This window comes from Passer domesticus, chromosome 3, assembly GCF_036417665.1.
Source record: "Passer domesticus isolate bPasDom1 chromosome 3, bPasDom1.hap1, whole genome shotgun sequence".
NCBI lineage: Eukaryota > Metazoa > Chordata > Aves > Passeriformes > Passeridae > Passer > Passer domesticus.
In genome coordinates this window covers 119216501-119240847 of record NC_087476.1, presented here as the reverse complement: position 1 = coordinate 119240847, position 24347 = coordinate 119216501, and the positions used below count along the sequence as shown (strand labels likewise).

Below are 24347 nucleotides of genomic sequence, written 5' to 3'. Positions count from 1 at the left end.
TGGATCACCCAGCTCCACCTCCTGCCAGAGCAGAGACATCTCCCACTGGACCAGGCTGCTCAGAGCTCCACCCAGCCCAAAATAAAGCTGAAAATAGAAAATCTATATCTGCTATTCTAAGACTTACCACAGTACCACCGACAAATTAATTGTGGGTAAGCACCAACACATGCTTTGCTTATGCTCTGATACAAGTTGTTAGAGCACCCCTGCAATGCTGATCAAAATCAGAAACAGAAAATATTATTTGATGTTACCCTACCCATGTATAAACTGCAGCTTCAAGCTGTCCTCGGGCGCTCGCTCTCTCTTAAGGAACGGCACAGAATGGTTTTTCTCTTTACTTTGCTGTTTTAGCTGAGGTAGGTCTTCTTTGTAAACCTAAAGAAGAATTGCTTAAGTTGAAGAATTGCTTGTTAACTGCACGTCTCTGGTTTTCTAAATATTTGTGTATGTGAGTGAAAGTGACTTTAAGCACGAGATTTAATATATGCTAATGTGATGTAGAGCAGTGACAATGCAGAGCCAGGCACTATTGTCCCCAGCCTTCAGATGATAATAAATGTTTTCTGGACAATGAATTCTCCTGGTCTGAGTGGCCCAGAACAGCAATCTGGAGCAGCAGCAGCAGCGTGGAATCTTTCTAGAAGATTCCAGTGTCACTTAGTGAAAAGCAATGTAAATGGTGACTGGGACTCTCCAGGTGTTTTTTAATTTAATCTGTGCTTCAGTGTCCCAGCTCAAAGCTGAGCATAAAGAAGTGCTTCTATCTTGGAATTATGGTGAAATACACAGGAACCAAAACCACTTCACTGATCTGCTAATGTGTCCAGAATCCCAAAGTACAATTACAGATCTACAAAAACACAAAATACTTTCCATTTATACACTTCAGAAATGCTAAAACTCTGGAGATACTAAAGGTGTTTGAAGCATCCCCAAACAAAGTCCATCACAATGCTGAAATGTAGCTTTAGTGTTTGTTTTCTGTGCCTACATTTCTTGGAGAAACAGACAATGAAATTGTCACTCCCACAGAAATCTACCCAACTTCCAAGAAGCAACACTAGATTTTTGGAAGAAAGGAAAAGAAAGAAACAAACTCAGTGAAACAAAATACTGTGGCATCATGTTCTGATGCATCTCAAAATGTAGTATCCTCTCTGCTGCTTCAGCCATAATATTAAAAAGAGAAAACCCCAAACCAAACCCTAATTCTCAAAATAAGATTAATGTTTTTATTTCCCTGTGCTTTTGTCAATTATTTCCTTTAACAAAATGCCAAATGCAGCTTCTGCTTGGGACTGTCTCACATTTCCCATGAGAGATGCTATTTTAAAGATGCTTCTACTTTTCCATGCATTAACCTGCTTGAAATATTGCTCTTGAACTGCCTGCAATGATATTGTCACTTGTAGTTTTTAAACCCAGATGTCCTTTTTGACACACAGACAGTGTGGAGGAGGATGGTGACTGATTTGAATACAGATGGAAAATCAAGAGGAGGAGGGGAGGAGGAGAATGACCAGCACTCCAGTGAAACTGGGAGTGAATGAAGGGAAGGGAGAGAATTTGGCAAAATCTCTTTCATTTGTCAATCATGATTGATTTCTATAACAAACAATTGTGAAATTGCTTAGGTCCTTCCTCATTGCAGAAGGACCTAAGCAATTTATTGTAGTGTAGAAAGTGAGGTGACAAGATAAAGGATGCCCTTGCCTAAAGCCTTGAATGTTAGAGGTGAACTTCCCATATTCCAGAAAGCAGCCCCATTAAATCCCTTAAATCAACATGAACCAACTTATTCTGAGATTTTCCCCCTTAGTACAAGATCCCAGTTCTGCTCTGAGGAATTCCTGACCTTTCCCCACTGCAGCTGAGAGGGCACTGGACAAGGGGACAGGCAATACTCACAATGACAACAGCTCCTGGAACCAGGTTCAAGTGACTTGTAAATAGAGTCCAAATCACAGAGTGGGTTGGGTTGGGAGGGACTTAAAGATCACCTTCCAAGCCTCAAAACACTTTTAAATTTTTTTCCCCAAACCCTTTCAAATTCTCATCTCCAGCTCAAGGGTTTATGTATATTGGTTGCACAATCAGCTGAATACCATCAAAATAAGTGAGAGCAGTCTATGAGTCAGCAGTAAACTTCCTCTCCTTGCTGAACAGTGATGGGAACTTGCCAGGTAATTGGCCCTGTGGGTTATTTCACACTCACCTGGCGATCATAGTTGATTTGAGCTTCCTGCTCAATGTCAGAATCCAACTCTGGCACGTCAGATAAATCTGAATCTGATTCCTCACTGTAGGAATCAACACCACCCTCTGCTTTAAAAAAAATAATTAAAAATCAATATATTGAACACATAAAATCACAGGAAAATAGTATGTGACATTTTTATATAATTTAGACTATGGGCAAAGCAGTATTCAAGAAATCTGGAAGCTCAAGCAGCTTGTAAAAGTCACGGGGGCTGACTGAATGTGTCAGGCTTCATTTCTGTCTCTCCTGTTTCCCTGCCCGGGGCAGGAAGGTGGCAGAGAGAAGCAAAATCACTGAGCAGCTACTGGTACAGTTCCAGCATCAGAGAATTCTGCTTTCAAAACAGGGTCTGGAGAGCAGACACATAGAAATGACAAATAAAAGCTTTCACTGATCATTCTTTGTTGTTGCTTAAAATATTTGCTGTAATTTAGATAATTTACCCAATTGTGCATGTACAGAGTGAAATTTTGCCCTTCTGCTGCAGGGAATCCTGATTTTAGCAACCACCATGACACAGTTCATATGGCTTTGGTAGGATATTATAAAGATCATGACTACAACAAGAAGAATAGCTGAAGTACAGCTACTGCATAAATATGAGAAATTTGTTGTGAGACATGAGATTGCATTGAAAAATAATATTAAACAATTACACATGTATAGTGCTACTTCTGAATCCAATTTAGATGGCTAAGGTTGAAAATTAATTATCCAGTCCTCTAAATGTCTTCTTTCACACACTTTGAGGAATGCTGCTTATGTATTCCCAAACACAAATATTGCAGACTGCAGCAGCTTTTAATGTGGCCCAAACTAAGGCTTGTCTTTGAAAGCTTCAATGTCCCAAACATGCTGAGTATATGCAATTCCAAAGAATTATGCTTTTTTTTTTCCCTGTTAATTCAATAAAAGCTCTTCCAGCAGTGCTGCATTCTCTGCTGATTGAATTTAATGAATACTTGAACAGAGATGACATTTACCTTGTGGAGAGGCTTCCAGGATGCCATTGGTTATCCCTTCTGGAACAAATCTCCACTGAAAAACAGAGTGATCAGCACCTCCCGTGCTCAAAACCCACTGGAAATCATGGGACCAGCGCACATTGGTGACGTGGGCTGAGTGGCCAACGTATTTCCTGAATTTAGCTCCTGAAAACAAGAGAACTGCTGGTATGTAAGAGGAAAAATTAACCTTATAACTCATGAAGTTAGGTTCCTAATAGAGACATACACTTGTGAAATCTGAAAACAAAAAAATACTCAAATACCTAATTTGATACGCTGATACAAAAGTAATTATGATATAAAAATAAGTGGCAGAAAATAACATGGACATTATCTTCAGTTGTCAGAAAAGTATTTCAATCTTGGCAGGAAGTGCCAGACACACACAAGGTTTAATTTTCACCTTTCTGGCCATGAGTGCCAGTGTGAACTCAACACATGCATTACATTTTTTCTAAAACACAAATTTTGAAAATACACTGAGATGTGATATCAAATTAAACACTGAAGCTCACAGAAAGGCAAAAGGTTGTTTGATTTGGATTGCTGATTTATGCTCTGCACAGTGCAAATCCTGAGGAAGCAGCCACACATTCTGAAAACAACTACACAGAGAGGGTTAAAGTCTGGTCTCTGTATCCATTAATACTCAAAGGAATTGTGCACACACTAATTGGAATTTCACACCAGAATGAAAAGCCACCATTAGAAAATACACTGATACAGTGTTGAGGTAACTCTTGCATTTTCAGCCATACAAAATTCCATCTTACCTTTCTTTAGGCATGGAAATCTGAATAATTTCACCAGGCCAAAGTCATCACCAGTCACCAGCACAGAGCTGTTGTAATTCCCATCCACGGAGTTGACATCTGTGATGTTTGTGTATTTTGGCCAAATTCCACTCACTTCAGATCCTATCACACAGGTCCATGAAGCCCAGTGAATCCCTTTGATTTCATCTTTGCTTGTTAGATGTTTCCCAGCTGAAAATGTGCAGATGAAAAACCAATTTCATCATTTGCTTTTTAGACACTCTGTTTCTTTTCATCACATTTATCTGTGTATTCTAGTTGTGATTAATTTTTAACCTCAATTAAGAAGAGTCACAATTTTCTTTAAATTACTATAATCTGTCATTTGTGGTGTTTGAGGACAGCACACATCTGAGGAGTTCTAATGCAGCTGCATTAGAAATAATTAGAATACTAATGAGAATTAGTATGCTAATTAGGATTGGCATGATAAAAACATATAAAAGTGGAAAAAGTTCCTAATTCCAAATCTACCAAAGAAATGCCTTCAGTAGAAAGTACTGGGAATAGCAAGAGTTCCTAGAACACTTTCAAGTGCTAGAAGGTAAATAATACACAATTTTAAATCGTGCTCATGTGCTAGTAGTTTTTCATCCACATTAAGTCCCTGAAATGTGAATATTTGGTCAGTCAGCCATTCTGTACTAGTACCTTTTAATTACATTGGCTGTTTTAGAGTTGATTGAAGGCTGCCAAACTAGCTCAAAAGAGCCCAAAATTTTATTTCTAAAGCTCTCTTCTGCAAAAGTTTCCTCTAAATATTAGAAAGCATTCTCAACTAAGAATGAGAATAAGTCTGTTAGTTATCAGTGTTGTTTCTACCAACAAGTTTTTACATTGAGAACCTCAGCAATTCGAGCTGACTCAAACAGTTCTCCTATTTTTAGTTACAATCTTAAAAATGTTCTGATCACTAACAGGAATCATTCATCAAGGAATGACAACAGGGACAGAGGGTTGGTAGTTACCTAACAGGGAGTCAACCTGTAAAAGTTGCTATGAAAATATATGTAATTTACACAGCAGAGACAGCTTCTCCTTAAAGCTGAGGATATTCAGTGAGTATTGACTGAAAAAATGAGCAGTGGGTATTTCTCTACATTCCAGCCAAGAAACTCCACTTTCACCTGCAATATTTATATCATATTTGTGGCCTTCTCTTCAAACCAAAACCAAAATTTATTGTTTATAACAAGAGCCCCTTGTCAACTTACAGGGCATCTTGTAGAAGAGCCTCTCTCCAGCACCATCATTGGTCTGCAGGAACTTGCTGTCCACAGACCAGTCGATGTGGGTGATAAAGCTGGAGGATTTGTTGCATTCCCCAATTTTTTTGTATCTCTGGGCGACGGCGTAGACGTCCACGGGCCCATCGTTGGAGCCCACGGCCAGGTAGGAGCCATCTGGGGAGAACTTCATCTCATGGATCACCTCCTTGCGGTCCTTGATGTGAACCACCTCGGTCATGTCCCTGCAGGAGCCAGAGGGGACAATGACAGCTGGACACCCAGGAGTTTGCAAGCCACAGGTAAGAAGATGGATCCACTGAGTAATTTGTACAACAGAAATTAATTTCACTTGAAATATCCTTTTTTTTTTATGGATAACTTCCTATTGCTTCCATGGATTCTAAGCATTTTTAAGCACTCTGCCTGTCCACAATGCTCCTCATTCTCTTCACCTGCTCTAATGAAGTACTGCTAGCAGCATCCAACCCAAATTTACTGAGGTACATTTTGTAAGTATATCTTTTAAATCCTGACACACAGCACTGTTAAAAACAGGGTCCTGAAAGGAGAAGCATTCCTAACCCAAGACAGATTTCCAGGAGCCATCAGACAAATTAACAAGGACAGGATTACTTGGAGACAAAGATGATTAACGTCTTTAGAGAAGAGTCACTGGGAAGGCTTTTAAATGAATATGAACAGTTAATTTTTGTTAAAGTCATTCAAGTAGAGCATTATAGGGGTTTTCCCAGGCCTTTCCCTCCTATCAGTTTGGAGTTCCAAGTATTTTAAGTATATGTTTGGCAAACATATGGACAATAGTCAGGAGGGGATACACTCTTCCAGGTATCAATTAAAACAGCTTTTGTGTGCCCTCTATAACAGCATTTCAGGCAGAAAATGCTTAAGATGCAGCCATGTAGAAAAAGGCTTTCCACTTACAAGTAGAATTCAGGTTTATCTTGAAAATACTTTAAAGTCTTTTGGTCACCAGTTATTTTGCCCAGTATGTGTATGACAAGAAATAAATCATCAGTGAAGAAGATCCCTCTCCAAACTACGTTTTCTCTGTTATGCACTTTTCTTCTCACTAAATACCTGTATAACTTCAGACTACAGGAAGAGAGCCAAACTTGAAAATCTTAAGTTTTATCAACATTATTCTTAAGAACTAATATTTTGAAATTTATTAAAGCATAATTTTCTCCTCTTTGCCAAACTACCGCCTCTTAAAAGGGATATGGATGCACCTGCAATTATTATTTCTTTTTCTTCTGATAAGATACCCAGTGGTTTTCTCCTCTTACCTTACTCTGAGGACAATGAAGGAGCCATCTTTCATCCCAAGTGCCAGCTGGGCTCCGTCGGGACTGAAGGACACGCTCCGCACGGCCTCTTCCATATTGCAGCGAGCGATCAAGGCGTGGTCAGCAAGGCTCCACAACCTGCCCCAAAGGGAAGGGAAAGCAGGAGGGGGCTTTTCCTGACTGCCCAAGATTTGGGTGTCTTCAAGGGGAACCCCAAATGTCTAACTCAGCTGGGAAAATCACTTGCACACACCCCTTGTGTTAATGTTGTGTAAAGGATTGAGCTCCTTTCAACCTGAACACAACTGTGGTAGAAGGAAACAGAGTGAAGCTCAATTACATCATCATTGGGTGTTATTTCCAAACTTCACTTATCTGATTGAATTCCCCAAAATTATTAATAAAAATGAAGCTTCTGTGGACAGGAAAGGTCAATGCAGCTCAGAGTGAAATTTTCACTAAAGCAACACTCAGGGAACATCAACATTCCAACCACAGGGAAGACTTTGTCCTAACTCTGAACGAGCTAGGAGACAAAACTGCATATTGATTCCCTCATTCACATCAATGCAATTGAAAAGAATCAAGCAGTAAATTATGTCCTAAGATAAAGGCAAATAAGGCCCTTATATTTTTCTGAAGGAATGGAAGGAGCTTCCCAAATCACTATAGCTTGACCCATCAGATCTCAGTAGTCTGCAAGACTTAGAAATTTAAAGGACTTGAAATAATGGGGGGAAATGCATGAAAGACCTCTCTCAGGGTAGAGAAATTAAGACAACAATACCCAACTATCTTTGTTTTGAGGAAAGAGTCATCAATGCAATACACTCACAGCACCTTCAGTAAAATACATGAATTATGAATCAGCAGATGTGATTATGTGCTAAAGTGGAGAAAAGAACAATTTGTGAAAGAACTGTAACGTGACACTGGACCAAATTGTAGAGCAAAGAAAAGAACACCCAGGCTGGATGGGAGATCCTACTGTGAGTTACAGTAAAAGCTCTGGAACAGAAACAATTCCTATTTTTACTGAAGGCACTGGCACCAAGGATGTGGATGCTACTGAGCTCAGCTCTGCACAGGGAGCTGGGAGGCTCCAAAGGAGAAGAAGTTCTGTTGTTGACACTGGAGTAAACAGCATAAACACAACCTGGATGGAGCCTGAATAGAAGGTGGAAAATAAGGAATGTGGCTGTTTTCAAAGACAAACATGAAGTAGGATCAAGAATCCTGCAGTCTCACAAGGCAGAAGCTGTGAGCCCAACATCACAAGGAATGACCCAGGAAGGCTTTGGAAAGATTTTGAAGAATACACTAGGATACAGTTTTTGCTCCAAAATAAAGTTGCTTCCTCATAAATCAGTTTGTTCAATATTCTGGAAGCCTAATTGCAAAACATGATAGTTTATTTAATAAATGTAATAAATCATTCTCTGTACCTTCAGAGAATGACAATTTTCCCCTGTTCCTGCAGTAAGAGACAGAGAAGAGTCAGCTTTCCTGGTTGAGATGGTTTGCTTTGGAAATTTAAAATGTTAGAAACCTATATTTGGCTAGAGACTTCTCTCAGCAGGGATAGGGAAAAATACAGTAAATCCTCTTCTCATTCAGACATCCCAGACACAAGAATACCATCTGACTCACTAAATACTTTTATTCCTAAACCAATTTAGATTTCTACAGAAACATCCCTGTTGATGCAATTTAAATATTACAGAAAAAATTGTAGGAAAGTCTTTTTGTGTCCTTTTTTATCTTAATGAAAGTATCTATACATTTCACTGGAATTCCTCACATGAAGCCAAAGTCTATATAAAAATCCCACTAGCATTCAAATCCCACCCTCTCTAGTGCCCAAACAGCTCAAAGATGTGTGATGTCAGGCCATAAAATCCCTGCACATTTGCGAGAATGGCACATCCAAAGGCATCAGGGATATCATAACTGCTCCAACAGAGATAAGAATGATAAGAGCAGCACTAATCAAGGTTTGACGTGCACACAGATCCTGCAGTGCTTCCTGCAGGGGCACGAGCTGGGTCAGGCTCTGAGTCAGCAGCACCTTCTCCAGCTCCAGGAGCTGAATTACTCTGCCCACCAAGGGACGAGCTCAAGACAAGAAATCCCATCTTAGTGGGGCTTATTGGCTTGAGGGCAGTGCAATGCTAATCCCAGCTTTGCAGCCCTTCCTCCAGAACTGACCTGCATCCTGCCAGGACCCTTGTGCCTGTCTGTGACACTGGGCAGGCAAACCCCAGCAGAACAGACCACTCATGCATTGCAGAAACTGAAAGAAATAATCCTCCTGTGGGAAGCAGAGAGAAAACACAACTGTAGAGAACAGCTGGCAGTTCTGTGGGTTTCCCTCTTGGATTTTAACTGGGGTTAGAATGAGATGAGTGATGGCAGGGATAGGAAACAGTAGAAGTGAAAAGACTGAAAGAAGAAAAAAGAAATCCCAGCTGAACAGCAAGCCTCAAGGCAGAGGTGAATCAGAATGTGCAATCTGAAGGAGCAGTAGTCAGAAGCCAGGTGTATGGTAGGAGATGGATTTTTGGCACTCAGGAAAATCCCCATCTCTTTAAGCACAGGTAAATAATCAGTTCCACTGGGCAGAATCCACACTCAGGTGAGAACACACAGCAGCTCTGTGGGTGTGGACTCAGGAAGAGTCTGAGCTGGAAGAGGAGCGTCCTTGACTTTGTGACAATGCCCACAAATATGTGGAAAAAAATTTTAAACTCTCCTGCAAAGTCTCAAGACACAAGTGGTGTAACTAAACACAGGATCACAGAATGTCCTGAGTTGGAAGGGACCCATCAGGATCACCAGTCCACCCCTGGCCCTACGCAGACACCCCAATAATCCCACCCTGGGCATCCCTGGGAGTGTTGTCCAAATGCTCCTGGAGCTCTGGCAGCCTCGGGACTGTGACCATTTCGTGGGGAGCCTGGGCAGTGCCCCACCACCTCTGGGAAAGAACCTGTTCCTAATATCCATTCTCAACCTCCCCTGACTCAGCTCCAGTTGTTCCCCTTGGGTCTTGTCACTGGTCACAGACAGAAGCAATCAGTGCCTGCCCCTCCACTTCTCCTTATGACGTCGGTGCATTTTCATTAATCTCATTTTCTGGCATTGTAACTGAATTGCTTTTAGATCAGATTTCCTAAACACTCAAGGCTGAGGCAGATACCTTCTGAGTAAAACAGTGGACAAAAGTATTTAGGCTTTAAGCTTGTTGCTTAATATTACCAGAAGAGAAGTATGAGGTGACCATTCCCCATTTAGATGCAGGAATAAATACAAGCAGAAGATATAAATCCAGCATATTTTGAACATAAATTTGGATTATTTTTACACGATGTGTGGCACCTAAAAATGAAAACTGAAGAGATAAAACAAAGCTGATAAGAAAAATACTGGGGGAGGGGCGGGGAAATGTTGTCTTAACAGAGCCTTACCACAAGGGCAGCAAGCCAATCCATCCCAATGAAATCAAGGGAGCGAGCGCAGCCTTACCGCACGGAGCGATCGTCGCTGCCGGTGACGGCCAAAGGCTTCTTGGGATGCACGGCCAGGGCCCAGAGCTCCCCCTCGCAGTGGCCCTGCATGATCAGCATGGGCTTGTCCCGCTCCCGCACCAGCACCTCGAAGATCTCGCTGTCCTGCGTCCCCGCCAGGAGCCGGTCGGCTTTCCAGCACACGCTGCGGATGGACAGGCCTGGGGCACAGGGAGAGCTGCCCTCAGTGCCAGCTGTGCCACGGGGCACAGCCAACGCCGCTGCAATTCCAGAGCTCACTCCCAGCTGACATCTGGGGTCCCACGGAACATCCCAGCTGACATCTGGGGTCCCACGGAACATCCCAGCTGACATCTGGGGTCACACAGAACATCCCAGCTGACATCTGGGGTCACACAGAACATCCCAGCTGACATCTGGGGTCCCACGGAACATCCCAGCTGACATCTGGGGTCCCACGGAACATCCCAGCTGACATCTGGGGTCCCACGGAACATCCCAGCTGACATCTGGGGTCACACAGAACATCCCAGCTGACATCTGGGGTCCCACGGAACATCCCAGCTGACATCTGGGGTCACACAGAACATCCCAGCTGACATCTGGGGTCACACAGAACATCCCAGCTGACATCTGGGGTCACACAGAACATCCCAGCTGACATCTGGGGTCACACAGAACATCCCAGCCGATTCAAAGCTCAGGGCAGTTCTGTCAGATTTTCTCCATTTGGCATACAAAGAGAAAGCTTAATCCCTTGGGAATTTAAAAACCAGCTCCATTTCACAGGATTTAAAGATCTAAATTTTATATTAGATTAGACTAAATTTTATATTCTGGGTTCCTGTAACTGAAGCTGGTTTATTCCTTTTTCCATTGCTTTACTTTTTCACACATTCCAATAAAATTTTAATGGTGAATTTATATGGTTTGTGCCCCCTTATCACTTCTCCACATTTAGCTCTTCTCCACTTTAATCAAAGTGGATTATTTTTTAAAAAATCAAAAAAATAAAGACATTCCTCCTCCCCAAACACAAACCAACAGAATTTTGCTTTGTATAATTTTAAGAGAATTTGATCTTATTCACAAATCTGATCCCTACTTTGCAGCCGGAATTTTACTGACCACAAGCTCAAAAACACCCTCTCAGCAGGCTGATCAATTTGGTAGCACTCTCTGCTACAAACCCTACAACTGCTTGCAGGGTTTGCATTTTCCGTTCCAGTACACGAAAAAAGTTTGGATAATAGATCTGGATGCTGTGAGATGTGAATGAATAAAAAAGTCCATTTGTCATGCAGTCAAGGTCACCCACACCATCATTTTCACATTTTTTGGAACCAAATACATAATGCAGTGAAATATTGGTCACATAAATAAAACATTCTCATCTTAAATTAAATTAATCCTAATTTATTTTCCTGTCCACTTCCAACAGCTTTTAATTTTTCTAATGCCATTTTATGACTTAGCTAAATTCATACTGAAGTTCTGACTTTCATCTTCTTCTTGGTACACACCAAATGACCACACAATGGAATTCAGATTGGAATTTGGTGGAAGATGGACACTGTTAAGATTTAGAATACAAACAGCTTTGGATGTGGGAAAGGCAATGTTCTTTGTGAACACACTGCACATAAAGAAAGATTATCTGCTCTCAGGGTTTGTTTGACAGACAATGCCTTTGCAAAATGCTTTGGAAAAATAACTGGAAGGGAAGGACAGAAGTTCCCAGGTAAGCATTAAGGCTCCACCACTGCTCGAGGCTACAGATGTGCTTAAATTCATCAGTGCCAATAACAACTGAAACCCCACTTCCAGAGGTTGGAAGCCTCAAAGCAGTTTTCTTGCCCAAATCTTTGCTTTTTGGTTATCTGTTGCTACTGTTTTCTATAAATTCATGCTAAACATGATCCAGGCTGCAAAAAATGACATAAAGGCAGGAGTGCAGAGCACAGGGACTGCTGCTTGGGTGTCTTGGACAACTTTTTGAGGGCTAAATTCCATCAGTGAACACTCCACCCTTGATAAAGCATGCATTGTGATCCATGAGACTGTAAGTGCTTCAAAGCATAAAATAAAGTGATGATTGAGCTCACAGGAAGCAGGATTAGATTCAACAAATGTGATTATCACCAATTTAATAACATTCTCTCCAGCAAATCTGCCAAGTGCTACCATTCCAAGTGCATGAGTAGAGTGTTCAGATGGTCAGCATCTCTGAGTATCGGGCTCCAAAAACATCAATTAGTTAAATGAATTGCAAGTAATTAATTACTTAAGGATTGGCTAACTTCATTCTACCATTTTAAGGTGTTTAATTAGTTCTCACTTATCTTCTTGCATTTGCATGGTGGGTGGGGAGCAGTGATTTCATCCCTGTGTTGATACCATGAACCATGGAACACTCTGCAGGTTACAGAATTGTCAGAGAGGGAAGGGAACACAGTTCCAAAAATAAATATGGTCATTATGTAAAAAAATCAGCAGTATGCAGAGACATCTATGCTTCACATTAAATGCTGTCACAATCCATTACCCAGATGTGTGAAAAACCATTAAAGGAATAGCTCATTACCTTTGTATCCTTGCTCAGTCTCCCTGAGATCAATTTTAGTAATTGGTTTGAACTCCGTGTCCCACAGCCGAATGCAGCCGTCTCTCCCTCCAGTGGCAAAGCCTTCTTCACAAGCATACATACTAAAAATTCCAGCCTGTCAACCAACAGCAGCCCAAGTTTTAAAGGTCTTTACAAGCAATTTAAACACACAAAGCAAACGTTTTCAAACAGACTCTTGTTAAAGGCCAGAAACTGCTGGGCACAGAAGTGTTGCCCATCCAGAAAGCAAACCAGCAAACACAGCTTTTATTTCAAGTGCTCCACTCGAGTGGTTTGTGTAGAAACCTTTGTGCAAATAGCAGTGACACAGCCTATCTGCAGAACTTCAAATTTAGGTTTGGTAGTATTATGACAAGGACAACTGAGTAGCTAGTGGAGCACTTAAAGTAAAGAGCTACCCGTGATAAACAAAACCAGGCAAGCAATACAAATATTCTTACAGGAGCAGAGGTGACTGAGACATTCTGTCATGAATTCAGTTCAGACATCGTTTGGAATCTGACAGGAACTGAAAGAGTGTCAATTCATTCTCTTTGTTGAAAACAAGTTTCTATTACAGTTTGAATTCCTCCTTGGTTTTGAAAACGCTTCATGATTAATGACTGTGCTGAACTACCTTGGAATAGTTCAAGGAATGCCTGCTGAGCCAGTATTTTATCAGGAAAACCTTGGTTAGGAGATAAGTTGAACTGCATGGAGATAAATACAACGCAGAGAAGATCTCCATTTTCCAAGTGGCCTTGTGCAACATCTTCATAAATTAATATTTCTAATTATTAATTATATAGAGATTGCATGTTAGCAACGGCAAACTCCATAATTCATCACATTATGTATAAAGAGGTTGTATTGAATCATTTTAATGAACCTAACTAAAATCCTGCAAACAGAATTCTGCTACCATACTACAAGGGGTTATTGCTTGCCAAAGACATCCTGTGTTATTGCAGTTTCATAATTGTTCCTCAGCTAAAATGTGTCACTGACTCCAGTCTTTCTGCTTTCATAAATTAGGGATTACTTTTGTAAATAATCAGTCCTTAGATCTCATTTGAAGAGGTCCTATGAATCCCGATGAACTGTCACCATAACTAATTTTGGGAGACCAGAAAAAACCCATTATTTTTGCGTTGCTCTTTCTAGAACAAAATGATAGGGACAAGTGTTAGATGTCATACCACTTTTCTAAAGAAAATTGTCTTGTTTCCTTTTGTTCCAAAAACCCCACATCAGAATGCCATTACCCACAGTCATATTCCAAATGGGAGCAGTTCTCAAACACATTTGAAATAAGACAAGGAAGTCCTATTGTACCTTCATTTTAGCAAAAACAGAGACAAATTAATTGTATTAGACTGGTTAGAAATCTAACACAATCCTGCACGTCCCCCTTTCACTCTGTAATGATGAGAGCTCCAGACTGGGGGTGGTGGTTTGTGGGTGTGTGTTGTGGAGGCAGCTGGAGTAAACTCTTTGGAGTATGGCTGGAATGCACAGATTCAACAGGCTTGCTCCACACTGAAGCTCTTCTGAGGAGTCAGTCTCCAGCATTGGATATTTCAGTGGTAAAATTCTATTTAAGCCTAGATAATCTGCTTACCAAATTTTTAAGTAAATTGATCATAACTGAAGCCACTCAATCTGTGAAACTTTAGGTGTACAGACTTCATCTGAGGTTTGGTTTACTTGGTTAGGTGGAGGCTATAAATACCAGCAGTGCTGGCACTATCAGCTCAGCATCTGTTGGCAACATGTCAACAAATACAACATTACATCTAAGTTTTTAATTGCTGAACAGCCTCAGACATCCTTCTGACCTGAAACAGAAGGAAACCTTTGTAGCTAAGCCTTCAGGAAGTTTTTCAATTCAAACAGACATGAAAACACCACTTACACTGTGTGCTCCTTGAATTGTGCGGACCAAGTTGAGCCCTTTCCAAACATAGATGTCCCCATTTAAAGCCCCAGAGTAGGTGATGTCTTCTTTAGCACAGGCTAAACACAGGATTGTTTGGAGATCTCCCGTTTTACCAAATATTCCTCTCTTTGCTGTCAGGGCGTTTCCACACAATGTCCAAAACTGTGAAATGTAAATGGCAGATCAGGAGAGGTTTCTGCAGAATTTCTGGTTTTTCACATTAGTGTGCAGATCTCAGACACACATCCTGACAGAGCAGTGTCTGGGCAGGCACTGAAGAGATTCCTTCAGTCCTATCAGAACACCCACTAGTCCAAAGCCTCTCATTTCCCAAGGAAAGATCCAGGCAAACATAAACCCAAAACAAAGATCATCTAAATCCAAAACAAAGGCTCAAACTGCTTGAGGGGTGAAGCTCAATGCTGCCTCACTACTGCCACACTGCCCCTTCTCATTCTCTGTCCTTTATCAGGGTTTGCTGGGAAACGCCACCCAAACAAGTGCATGGTTTTAAACCCAAGCAAATCCCATTTTTCTTCTTTGCAAAACACAGCTACAGCACTGAAGTGATAAAATACTTTATCTTACACAACCTGTGTGCTGGAGCAGACATTTCTGTCCTTCTCCAGAGCACTGAAGGAGTTCTGCCCCTCAAATACAGTCACAGTTACTGAGATGCCATCTGTTCCATGGGGACTGCAAACACTTGTACACGAGACAGCTCCCAGAGTAACAGGTCCCCAAGTGTGGAAAGGGGACTTCCAGCTGCCACCCAAAAGTCATTAACATTCTGCAAAAAGGAATCTAAGACTGACTGAGGAGGAGAAGAAGAGTGAGGAAAAAGTTTGTCTCAGAAGGTTGTCTTTGGAGGTGAGCTAGAAATACCAGACTACTTGTTTTTGAATAAGTGGGGATTTTTTTATTTAAATAAATATGATACATCAAGCAGAAACCACAGTTTGTGTACTCAGCTCCCCCTCAAGGACCAGACCTTCTGGGGAAAGCAGAATAAAGAGAATATCAATGAGAGATGTGCAAGAGAAATGCTGAAATCTCCAGTCCTGTCAGTACCAGGATGTTCTGGACAGGTGCAGACACAGAACAGCAAATCTCTGGGGTGCAGCACAGCACAGTGTGTCAGTGCAGCCATCCCTGCTCTGTCATCTGACAGACACTGGACAGGAACAGTGATGTGTCTGACATGGATTCATCAGGTCCATCTATTCCCACTTCATTTGCCTACAGCCAAATTTTTAGGTATTTTTCTAAAATTCTTTATTCCAGAAAATCCTTGGATCAAGATTTTTTTTCTTTCAGCTTCTTCTCTATTGTTAATTCAATTATATATTCCCTTTGCCTCTTAACATCAGCCAATTTAGAAGGCAGAGGGAATGCCTTCTAAATGTCCCCAGGGCTCTCATTTCTTCAGTAAAACCTAAATTCTCCTCCTTTCTGATCAGCTGAGGAAGAAGGAAGGAGTTCCCTAACACTGAGGCAGCAGTGTTAGAAGGGTGGAGGGAGGATCCTGAGCTCAGTGAGATTCCTTAGCTCCTGGGCTTTACCTCAGCTTCTAATCCCTGCTCAGCCAAATGATCCAGCAGAACTGGACTGCTAAAAGAATAAACAGCCCAATTCCCAAGCAGCAGTCCCAATTCCCACAGTGATACAATTCCTTTAGAGCTGTTATTATCACATTCCCACAGCCTTGTACCAAGGAGCTGCTGGAGCACCACTGGAGAGGAACACAGAGTAATTTCCCTTCCATGCTGCTTTTTTCCTCTTTTTTGGCATTCCTTTATCTCCATGTATTTACAGTGCCTGGTATTCTCTCTGTTCAGGGTGATTATGGCCATTTTAAACAGAAGACAGGTGCCAAACAAACACAGGTTTTGGAAAACAGCTTGCAGAACACAACAGATGGTATCACTGCTGCCAAAACCACCCACAGTTTGAAGCAGTGGTGGTTTAAGGGCACGAGCTTCTCAGGAATCAGAACTAGAGATATTAACTGGTTTCCTAAACTTCTAGTTAAAGCTCTTCCCACCCCAGTCATGTGAAATAATTGCCATCTGTTAGGAATGTTTTTGAGGAGACAGGAGAAAAATAGAAACCTGAAAGGGATATTGGCAGACAAGGATTTGTTTCCAAGCTTTCCGAAGTCATAAGAATGTTTTATCCTAAACATCAAATATATATGCAGGTTTCTCTTTCAAACACTTCCATAAAGGGTGACTTAGAGGAGCAAATAGTGGGGCACCAGAGTTTTGTCCCTGCAGGGCTCTCGGTGGTGTTACATGAGAAGCCCAAGTGCAGGTCATTCTGTTGACACTTTTCACCTTGGTTCCTCCTGCAGCTGCACAGTGACCCTCTGTGATGCTGGATGAGGGAAACCCCTGAAGGCTGAGACCATTAGGGTGGAGTGGAGTGGGCAGAAGACCCAAAATTATAAGTGTATAATGATGAAAATTACACCAACGAATCTTCCTGATTTTCTTGTTCAGGTAATCTGCAGCTCATGCACTACTGAATGTCTGAACTGGCTTCAAACAAACCATTATGCAAAATGTTCACATAAAGAAAGAAAAATATAGTCTGTCCTGTATTTCAAGTCCTCATCACGTAAGAATACAGTTGGGTTTTTGTGTGCAAGTCCTTTTTCAAAGTAAACAATGAAAGCTCTTTACCTTTATGTGTTTTACTCCACAGCTGACAATTCTGTTTGGCTGATATTGATCCCAGGAAATATCAAATATCTGTAAGAAATATATTAAGCTGCTATTTTAATCTATACAGTAACGGCATCTAGGTTCAGCTTGCTTTTACCAGTGCTTAGCCATAATTTCTGTTGTAACATATTACTATAAATGAAGGAACTCTATACAGATAAATTTGGAACTCTCTGTAATCAAAAATCAAGGCAAACACAGAGGGTTCCTCACATAGTTCTGCCAACACATTTCATCCCTGTCTCCCCACTGCTAATCCATTCCAGCTCCAGGATGTTAATGAATAAACAATATTTACATAGGCATTCTTTCCCACTCCCTCTTCTGTACAGAAGCTCCTTTTTCTGGTAGGGAAAGGCTACTGGAACTAAGATTTTGGTACTTCTAGCCTACGTCCCAGAGAACTCTGATAATTCGGAATCTGATCTTGCACTTAGAGAGGTCAGCAGCAAAACTTTCACAGATGTAAAACATGTTCTGATATGATAATATACATACAAGTTGTCAGAATGTGTCCATAATTTATTTTAACATATGCATCCTTGTGCTTATATATGTCAGGGAGGTATTTTGCTCATGCTAAACCTGGTAAAACATTTTCTAATCCTGAATAACATTGTCAACTTACACCTCATCAGTTCTTGTCTTGTGATCTTTTATCTGAAGCTAACAGAAATAAATATTTATCTCAATCAAGTTTCTTCTACAGGTAATGATCTTAAGGAAAACTGAAAGAGAAATAACTCAATTTGCCCTCAGAATAAATTGTCTTTTTGACACACTCAGAGACAAGATGATCTTTGTCCACAGAGCTCCCATTTCACATCCCATATGAAGAGCTGCAGATCATCCTGCTCAGTGTGTAGGTACAACATATTTCCTCCCTAGGCTTACTAACAGCGCCTTGTGCTAGGTCTGGCACAACGAGAAGGAATAAATATCTTATCCAATATTTTAAAAGCCAGGTAGAACAACCAGAATTACCTTTGCATCACCTTAACAGAAACAAAAATGATTTTTGAAACACCCATGCAGCTCCCAGACAGAATCCAGGATTGCTTCCATGCAATTACCCTGTCAGAGTGGCCTGTAGCTGTTGCCAGGAGCTTTCCTCTCTTCCAGTCCCAAATACACACCGTGTTTTTGGCATCCAGTCCCACGGAAGCCAAACGCTGAGGAGAAACAGCAGCAATCCAGTTAGCAGGAAATCAACCCCAAATCACTTTGCTGTAGCTCCCAGGATTATGTGCACAAATGGATTTTAACACATGTGACCTGGGTTTGAACCACATTGCAAAAGCAAAGACATTCACACTCAACATTTACTCACTGGAGAAAGCACTGAAATGTCTCATCTTCTCTAAAAGGTCAGGGTATTGATTTCAGGTTACCAGCATTCCAAGTGAATTTCTTACCCTGAAACATCTGAGGTGCTTGTTTCAGGTGCACACCTCCAGCATTTTGATTTAGTAGTCTGATAATAAAAGTGAAAGGGAAATAAAAGCTTTCACTATTTCCAACTACTGCTTTGTTCATTATGTTCATTTTGTTGAGCTTTAGAACCAGAACTGGATGTACTTTCAATAATTGCCTTTTTTATTGCTTAGTGTATCACACCACCAGTTAGAATAACTAAAACAATGAACTAATAACCAAGCTAAATTAAAGTTTTATTGGTCATCAATTGAAAGAACTTAATTTTAATCATTTTCCCATCTCAATAATGGAAGAAATAAAAAGAACAGAATAAAGTGGAAGTGGCATTCTGGCAGGGAAAAAGCAGAGTACATCCATCTGTGACATGCCCAGATCAGCCATTATTGTGGAAGCGTAGGTCTTTTCCCTTCCAGTGTCTGTCCTAATTTTGTCCACTTTACATGAATTCCATAAAAAAATTGGCTCAAATTTTGAGTAAGCAAATTGTTTAAAATCTGGAACTGTCTGTGATAACACAAAAGGACTGAGCCAGCAAAGAAAACAAGTGTCATTACCACAGACTCCTCTAAAATGCTGCATTAGGAAAAATATTAAATGCAATAAAGCTCTCACCAACTGAATAACAGAGAGAGGAATAACTGTTCATAGAGGAACAGCAGGCCCCAGTTTTCATTCTGCAGCAGTAATTCAGGTACTCGAGGCCTTTTCATCCCATTCCCAAGTGCAAATACCGAGTGCAGGTCTTCCCTCCTGGGAGAGCCCTTGGCAGCCTCTGCACTCACTGTGGTAGGTTCACACATCCCCCACTGTCCCAACAGTTACAGCTTCTTGATTTAGAGGAATGAAATAGATGTTTTGGGACTTTGGTTTAATGAGAGATGACAACAGGCCTTACCCTGATGCAAAGCCTGCCTTGTGAATAATGCAGAACTCCACCACTGTCCCACCAGAAAATGCACCAAGCAATGTGGTATTAATGAAAACAACAACAAAACAAAAACCCTCCCAAAAAACCCAACTCAACACCCCTCACCACCCCCACCAGAAAAAAAGTATTTACAGATTTATACCACAAGTTCCTCCGAGTCCAGTCTCCTTCCACAGAAATAAAAATACAGAGGAATTAAATGAACTGCTCCTAGAGGAACATAAGGTTTTCACAGGGCAATCTGGATACGTGCTCAGATATTGTTGGGAGGATCAAGGCTCCCTTGGAGGGTTCACCCTACAGGGAGGGCAGAATTCTCCCTCAATTCAATAGGCTCTGACTCATAATGGAGCTGTGAAGGGAGAGTTACAGAAGTTTGTACAGTGGAACAATTAAATAAAATTATGGTTTTTGCAGGAAGTCACAATGTGAAAGGATTTCTCTGCTTTAACATTACTCAAAATGCCAACAGAGCTCTGCGTCCTGGAGCTGGTCAGTGCCTGTGTCACACCACTCCCAGCTGCAAGGCCAGTGAGAAACTCCAATGGCACTGAGGACACAGAAGAAGCACACATAGGAGCCCTGCACCCACCAGCAGGCCAACAGTGGGAAATGGAAATCAGACCCCAGCACTGGGAATGGCACCTATTCCACATGTGCAGACAATGCCTACACATGGCTTCCTAAATGCCTCCCCCCAGGGTGCTTTGGCAACAATCATAAGGAAGAGTTAGGGCCAAGAGAACTTTTTCCATGCAGGGAGTGCAGGACAATCTGCAATTATACTCCCTTGATTTTAGAAAGCAATTTAATTAAATGTTACAGTTGCAACACTCTGTACTGGAAAATGCAGTATTGAGACTAAAAGAGACAGTCTCAAGGAAAGGGGGACTTGACAGACAACATGGAGAACAGAAATGTTCAGTTCCCTTGAGACTGCACAACTACTAACTAGCAAATTAGATAAAATAATAGAAAAGACACACAGGATATTAAAGGCAGCTGGAACCAGTTGATAAAGAGATAATGAGGAACCTGAGGGGGGCTTGTGGCAGTTCTGCAACAAGAGACACCAGTGCATGCCCTGAGAAGTTCAAGGCAGGGTCATTTTGCTGGCCCTCAGTGAGAACAACCCCTGAGACCCCTCCAGACAACCCTCAGGCCACAACAGGAGTTCCAGTCAGGGGCAGAGGCACAGAAGTTAGTTCTAGGAAAGTGGTGCTTATGTATTAGCTGGGAAATATATTGTAATATGTCTGATCAGGAGGGAATAAATGACCTGTTGTAAAGTTTCACAACACACATTTGATTAGAGAAAATAAAAAAAAATCACTTCTCCAACTGTATTCAGTGCTGGAGTAAAGAATGGATGCTTTCTAAAACTCCAAATTGTGTTAGGAAGTTTATTCCTTAGCTGACTTTGGTATCAGCAAGGAAAGCACTATGGGAAACTAAGTACTTCATATTTTCTTTTAACCTTGGCCTGCTGACAAAGGTCTCCTGCCAGCAGAAAAGTGATAAGTGCTGGATTTCCTTTTTGGTTGAAATAAAATTTTATTTCTCCTTCTGGAAGGGATTATGACAGAATTCTATTCAGAGAACTACCAGAAGAAAATATCTGCCAAGTAGTTTAGGCACATAATTAAACAATTATTTTTAAATCTACACAGATTTGGAAGGTCTGGCATTTTTAAATTTTTCATTAGGTGTGTATACATTATGGCAGTGCCCTTCCCACTCCATTAAAAATATTTTTAGTAAGCACATAAAAAGGGTTAATCTGAAATAAGTCAGAGCAGAAATTGAACTGTGGGGTATTGATAAAATAGTTCAGTATGAGGCATCTGCTTTGTAGGTAATGCTGTGAAGGGGAGATGTTAATACTTTTAAGCAGAAACTGTAGTTAACTCCTGATTGAGAGAAGACATTTTTAATTACAGGCAAAATGACAGCTCCTCATTAAACATTTGAAGGAAGTGCAGGTTCCCTCCTGCCAAATGGCAGCTCCTGCTCAGACAGAAAAAGCCCAAACTAAAATAGGTACTTTGAAATAGCAACAATTCTGCAAGAAATTCAGCTCCCATCAGGACTGTATTAAACACAGGTGACACAAAATAGGAAATTCACTCTATTTGTCTCCAGAAACTGTACTGAAGGTACATAAAACAAAGGAAGCATTCAAGCTCTCCCCTGTGTACTGATGATCTCCATTTATTGGAAACTCTACCAAATCCTGTGCACACCCACCTGCACTCCCCACCCTGTGGAACATGGGGCTGGGGAAGCACTGCAGAACAACTGCACTGTGTCTGTGTGGGGTCACATCCAGGAGGAATATTTCCTCATAATTCATCCAAAAGGAACAGCCATCCCAGAGGTTCTGGTTCAGCAAAAGTGAATTAACTTGGCTCAGAGGGAGGTGAGGTGGCCTGTTTGAGATCCCTGCACATGGAGCAGCACTTTGCACAGGAACACACACGAGCTGGGCTGAACCCATGGAGATCCACTCTGGGAAGGCACAGAGTCACCTGGGCATTGCCTCTGCTTACTTTTATTTAGGAGGTGGAGAGCTGGCAGAACTGGTAGTGAAAAGAATGCAGTTTTTATTGCATCTGTGCCATTCCTGATTGCTGCATTTATTTGTGTTTTGGGGCTGAAATACAGATCTTCCCTGGCTTTTAACAGCCTTTGGATACAAAAGAAGGGAAGCTTTGCACTGGGAGGTGCAAGCAGTGTCTGTTTTGCCCTGTGACAGACACCAGCTCCCTTGGGAATGCTGACTAAACAAACCAGAACTGCCAGCAGCTCTGAGCTGCAGATACTCACAGACTTCCTCCCATGCCCCTTAATCCTGGCTCAGCACAGCAGCCTCTCCTGCAAAGCCAGGAAGAGCAGCAAACAGCCAAGATGCACTATCCATATTCATGTTCTCCAGCAGTGGTCGTTCTCCAGATACAAAAGTGTTCAATGCAAATTTTTACTTCCAGAATAAACTGCAATTTTTCATGCATTTCCAGAAAGGGAATTGTCACTGTTCTACTAGGTCAGCTTGAGTTTGCATTTTAATTACAGCAAGCACTCATCAGGGTCTTCATGAAGGCCTCCACCCCTCAAACACCCTCCAGGCTCATGGGTCTTCACCCCCATGAGGCGCTGAAATAGCTTTTAAAAAAAAAGTTGAACCACCAGTCTTATGAAGTTAAACATGAGGGGAAAAAAATGAAAAGCATTTATTTGTGAATGAACAATATCTTTGAAAAATATTGCACCGTAAGAAATGTTGTTCTGGTGATCTGAGGGCTTTCTTGTCTGAGGTTTTTGGTATCAGCTAATCTAAGCATTCCTAAAAATACTTTAATAAGTATTGCAGCAGGAAACTCGTCAGGACAAAATTGTCATCAATAATGACAAAAATTGCACAGCCAGATATTTATTTATGAAGCTCTCTGAAATACTTTCCAGATATATGTGAATTTTAGGTCTATTTTCCTAAAGCTTTTAACACTGTCAGAGAGAAAAAAATCATTATGTTTAGCTGGGAACAGCCCACCATTTAGTTATATTTTAAATTTTGTTTCAAGATATCATCTCTACTAATCACATTGTAGAAAGCCACACTGTGTGTCCTAATGCCATTATTCAATTAAATTGCCAGTGCACCCCAGCCAAGGAGACTCTCCCAGCAGTGAGATTAGTGCAGTTCCTCTGCCAGAAAAGCTGCAGGGTTCTGAGGGCTTTGCCAGGAACTGATTTCTTTGGACAGCAGGTGACAAGTACATGGTGAAGCCACTGCAGTTAAGCCACAGAGAGGCATTTCTGCTCTGGATACCTGTCCAACACCCACTCCTCCACTCCACTCAGATGCCAGGCTGTGATTTCATCCCAAAAGCACCTCCTGAGCAAGAGCTGCGTTTGCAGTCCTCCTGCTGCAATTACAATTATGATACAACCAAGGCCTTGAACAGCAATCAAATTCAATTGTAAGAGGAGCCCCAACACTGCAGCCCTGTAGCTGCTGAAACACCCAACATTTAAGGTGCATCTCCCAGTGAACCAGCAATACAGCTGAGCTCAGAGCTGTACTGACCTGGCCGTCCGAGTCGAAGGCCAGGCAGGCGACGCCGTGCGTGTGCGCATCCTTCAGGACAGACACGGTCTGGACTCGGTAGGAATCCCAGATGCAAATGTAGGGATCCTTCCCAACCTGCCCTGTGGCTACCAACGTTTTATCCGGGTGAACTGCAAGGCTGCAAACAACACAATTCTGTTATAACACACTTTGGGAATGATCGCAGCAGCTCTCTTCAAAGCTCAGTCAATTCTGGTATTTACTTAAAATGTTTTGCTGAGACTGACATGGTGAGTGCAGAATACAATTTATCATGTAATAATATTTTAAGTAGAAAAAGGAAAAGAATAATCAGAGAATTTTTAAATACTTTTGATTGATAAGCTGATTGAACACAGACTCTGATCTTAGTCTTTCACAGGTTTGTAATGGATGATTTTCTGCTAATTATCCTCTTTTGCACATCAGCTCAAATATTCTGAAATATGGACC

The 24347-nt window shown here is 41.4% G+C and overlaps 1 protein-coding gene across 9 annotated transcripts in view; it reads right to left on the bottom strand.

Moving 5' to 3' along the window:
• The window catches only part of EML6 (EMAP like 6), a 91073-nt gene that overhangs the window by 38111 nt on the left and 28615 nt on the right, over nt 1-24347 (bottom strand). For 6 of the 9 annotated variants that reach the window (XM_064415523.1, XM_064415524.1, XM_064415522.1 and 3 more), the window contains 12 exons: nt 23874-24033; nt 18495-18593; nt 17380-17448; nt 14672-14857; nt 12736-12871; nt 10150-10351; nt 6625-6762; nt 5303-5559; nt 4047-4259; nt 3250-3417; nt 2222-2331; nt 263-381 (listed from right to left, as the gene is read on the bottom strand). In XM_064415523.1, the coding sequence (XP_064271593.1) occupies nt 263-381; nt 2222-2331; nt 3250-3417; nt 4047-4259; nt 5303-5559; nt 6625-6762; nt 10150-10351; nt 12736-12871; nt 14672-14857; nt 17380-17448; nt 18495-18593; nt 23874-24033 (1857 nt within the window). The remainder of the gene's footprint in view (nt 1-262; nt 382-2221; nt 2332-3249; nt 3418-4046; nt 4260-5302; nt 5560-6624; nt 6763-10149; nt 10352-12735; nt 12872-14671; nt 14858-17379; nt 17449-18494; nt 18594-23873; nt 24034-24347) is intronic. The other 3 variants (XM_064415525.1, XM_064415530.1, XM_064415529.1) reach the window with 1 other exon arrangement.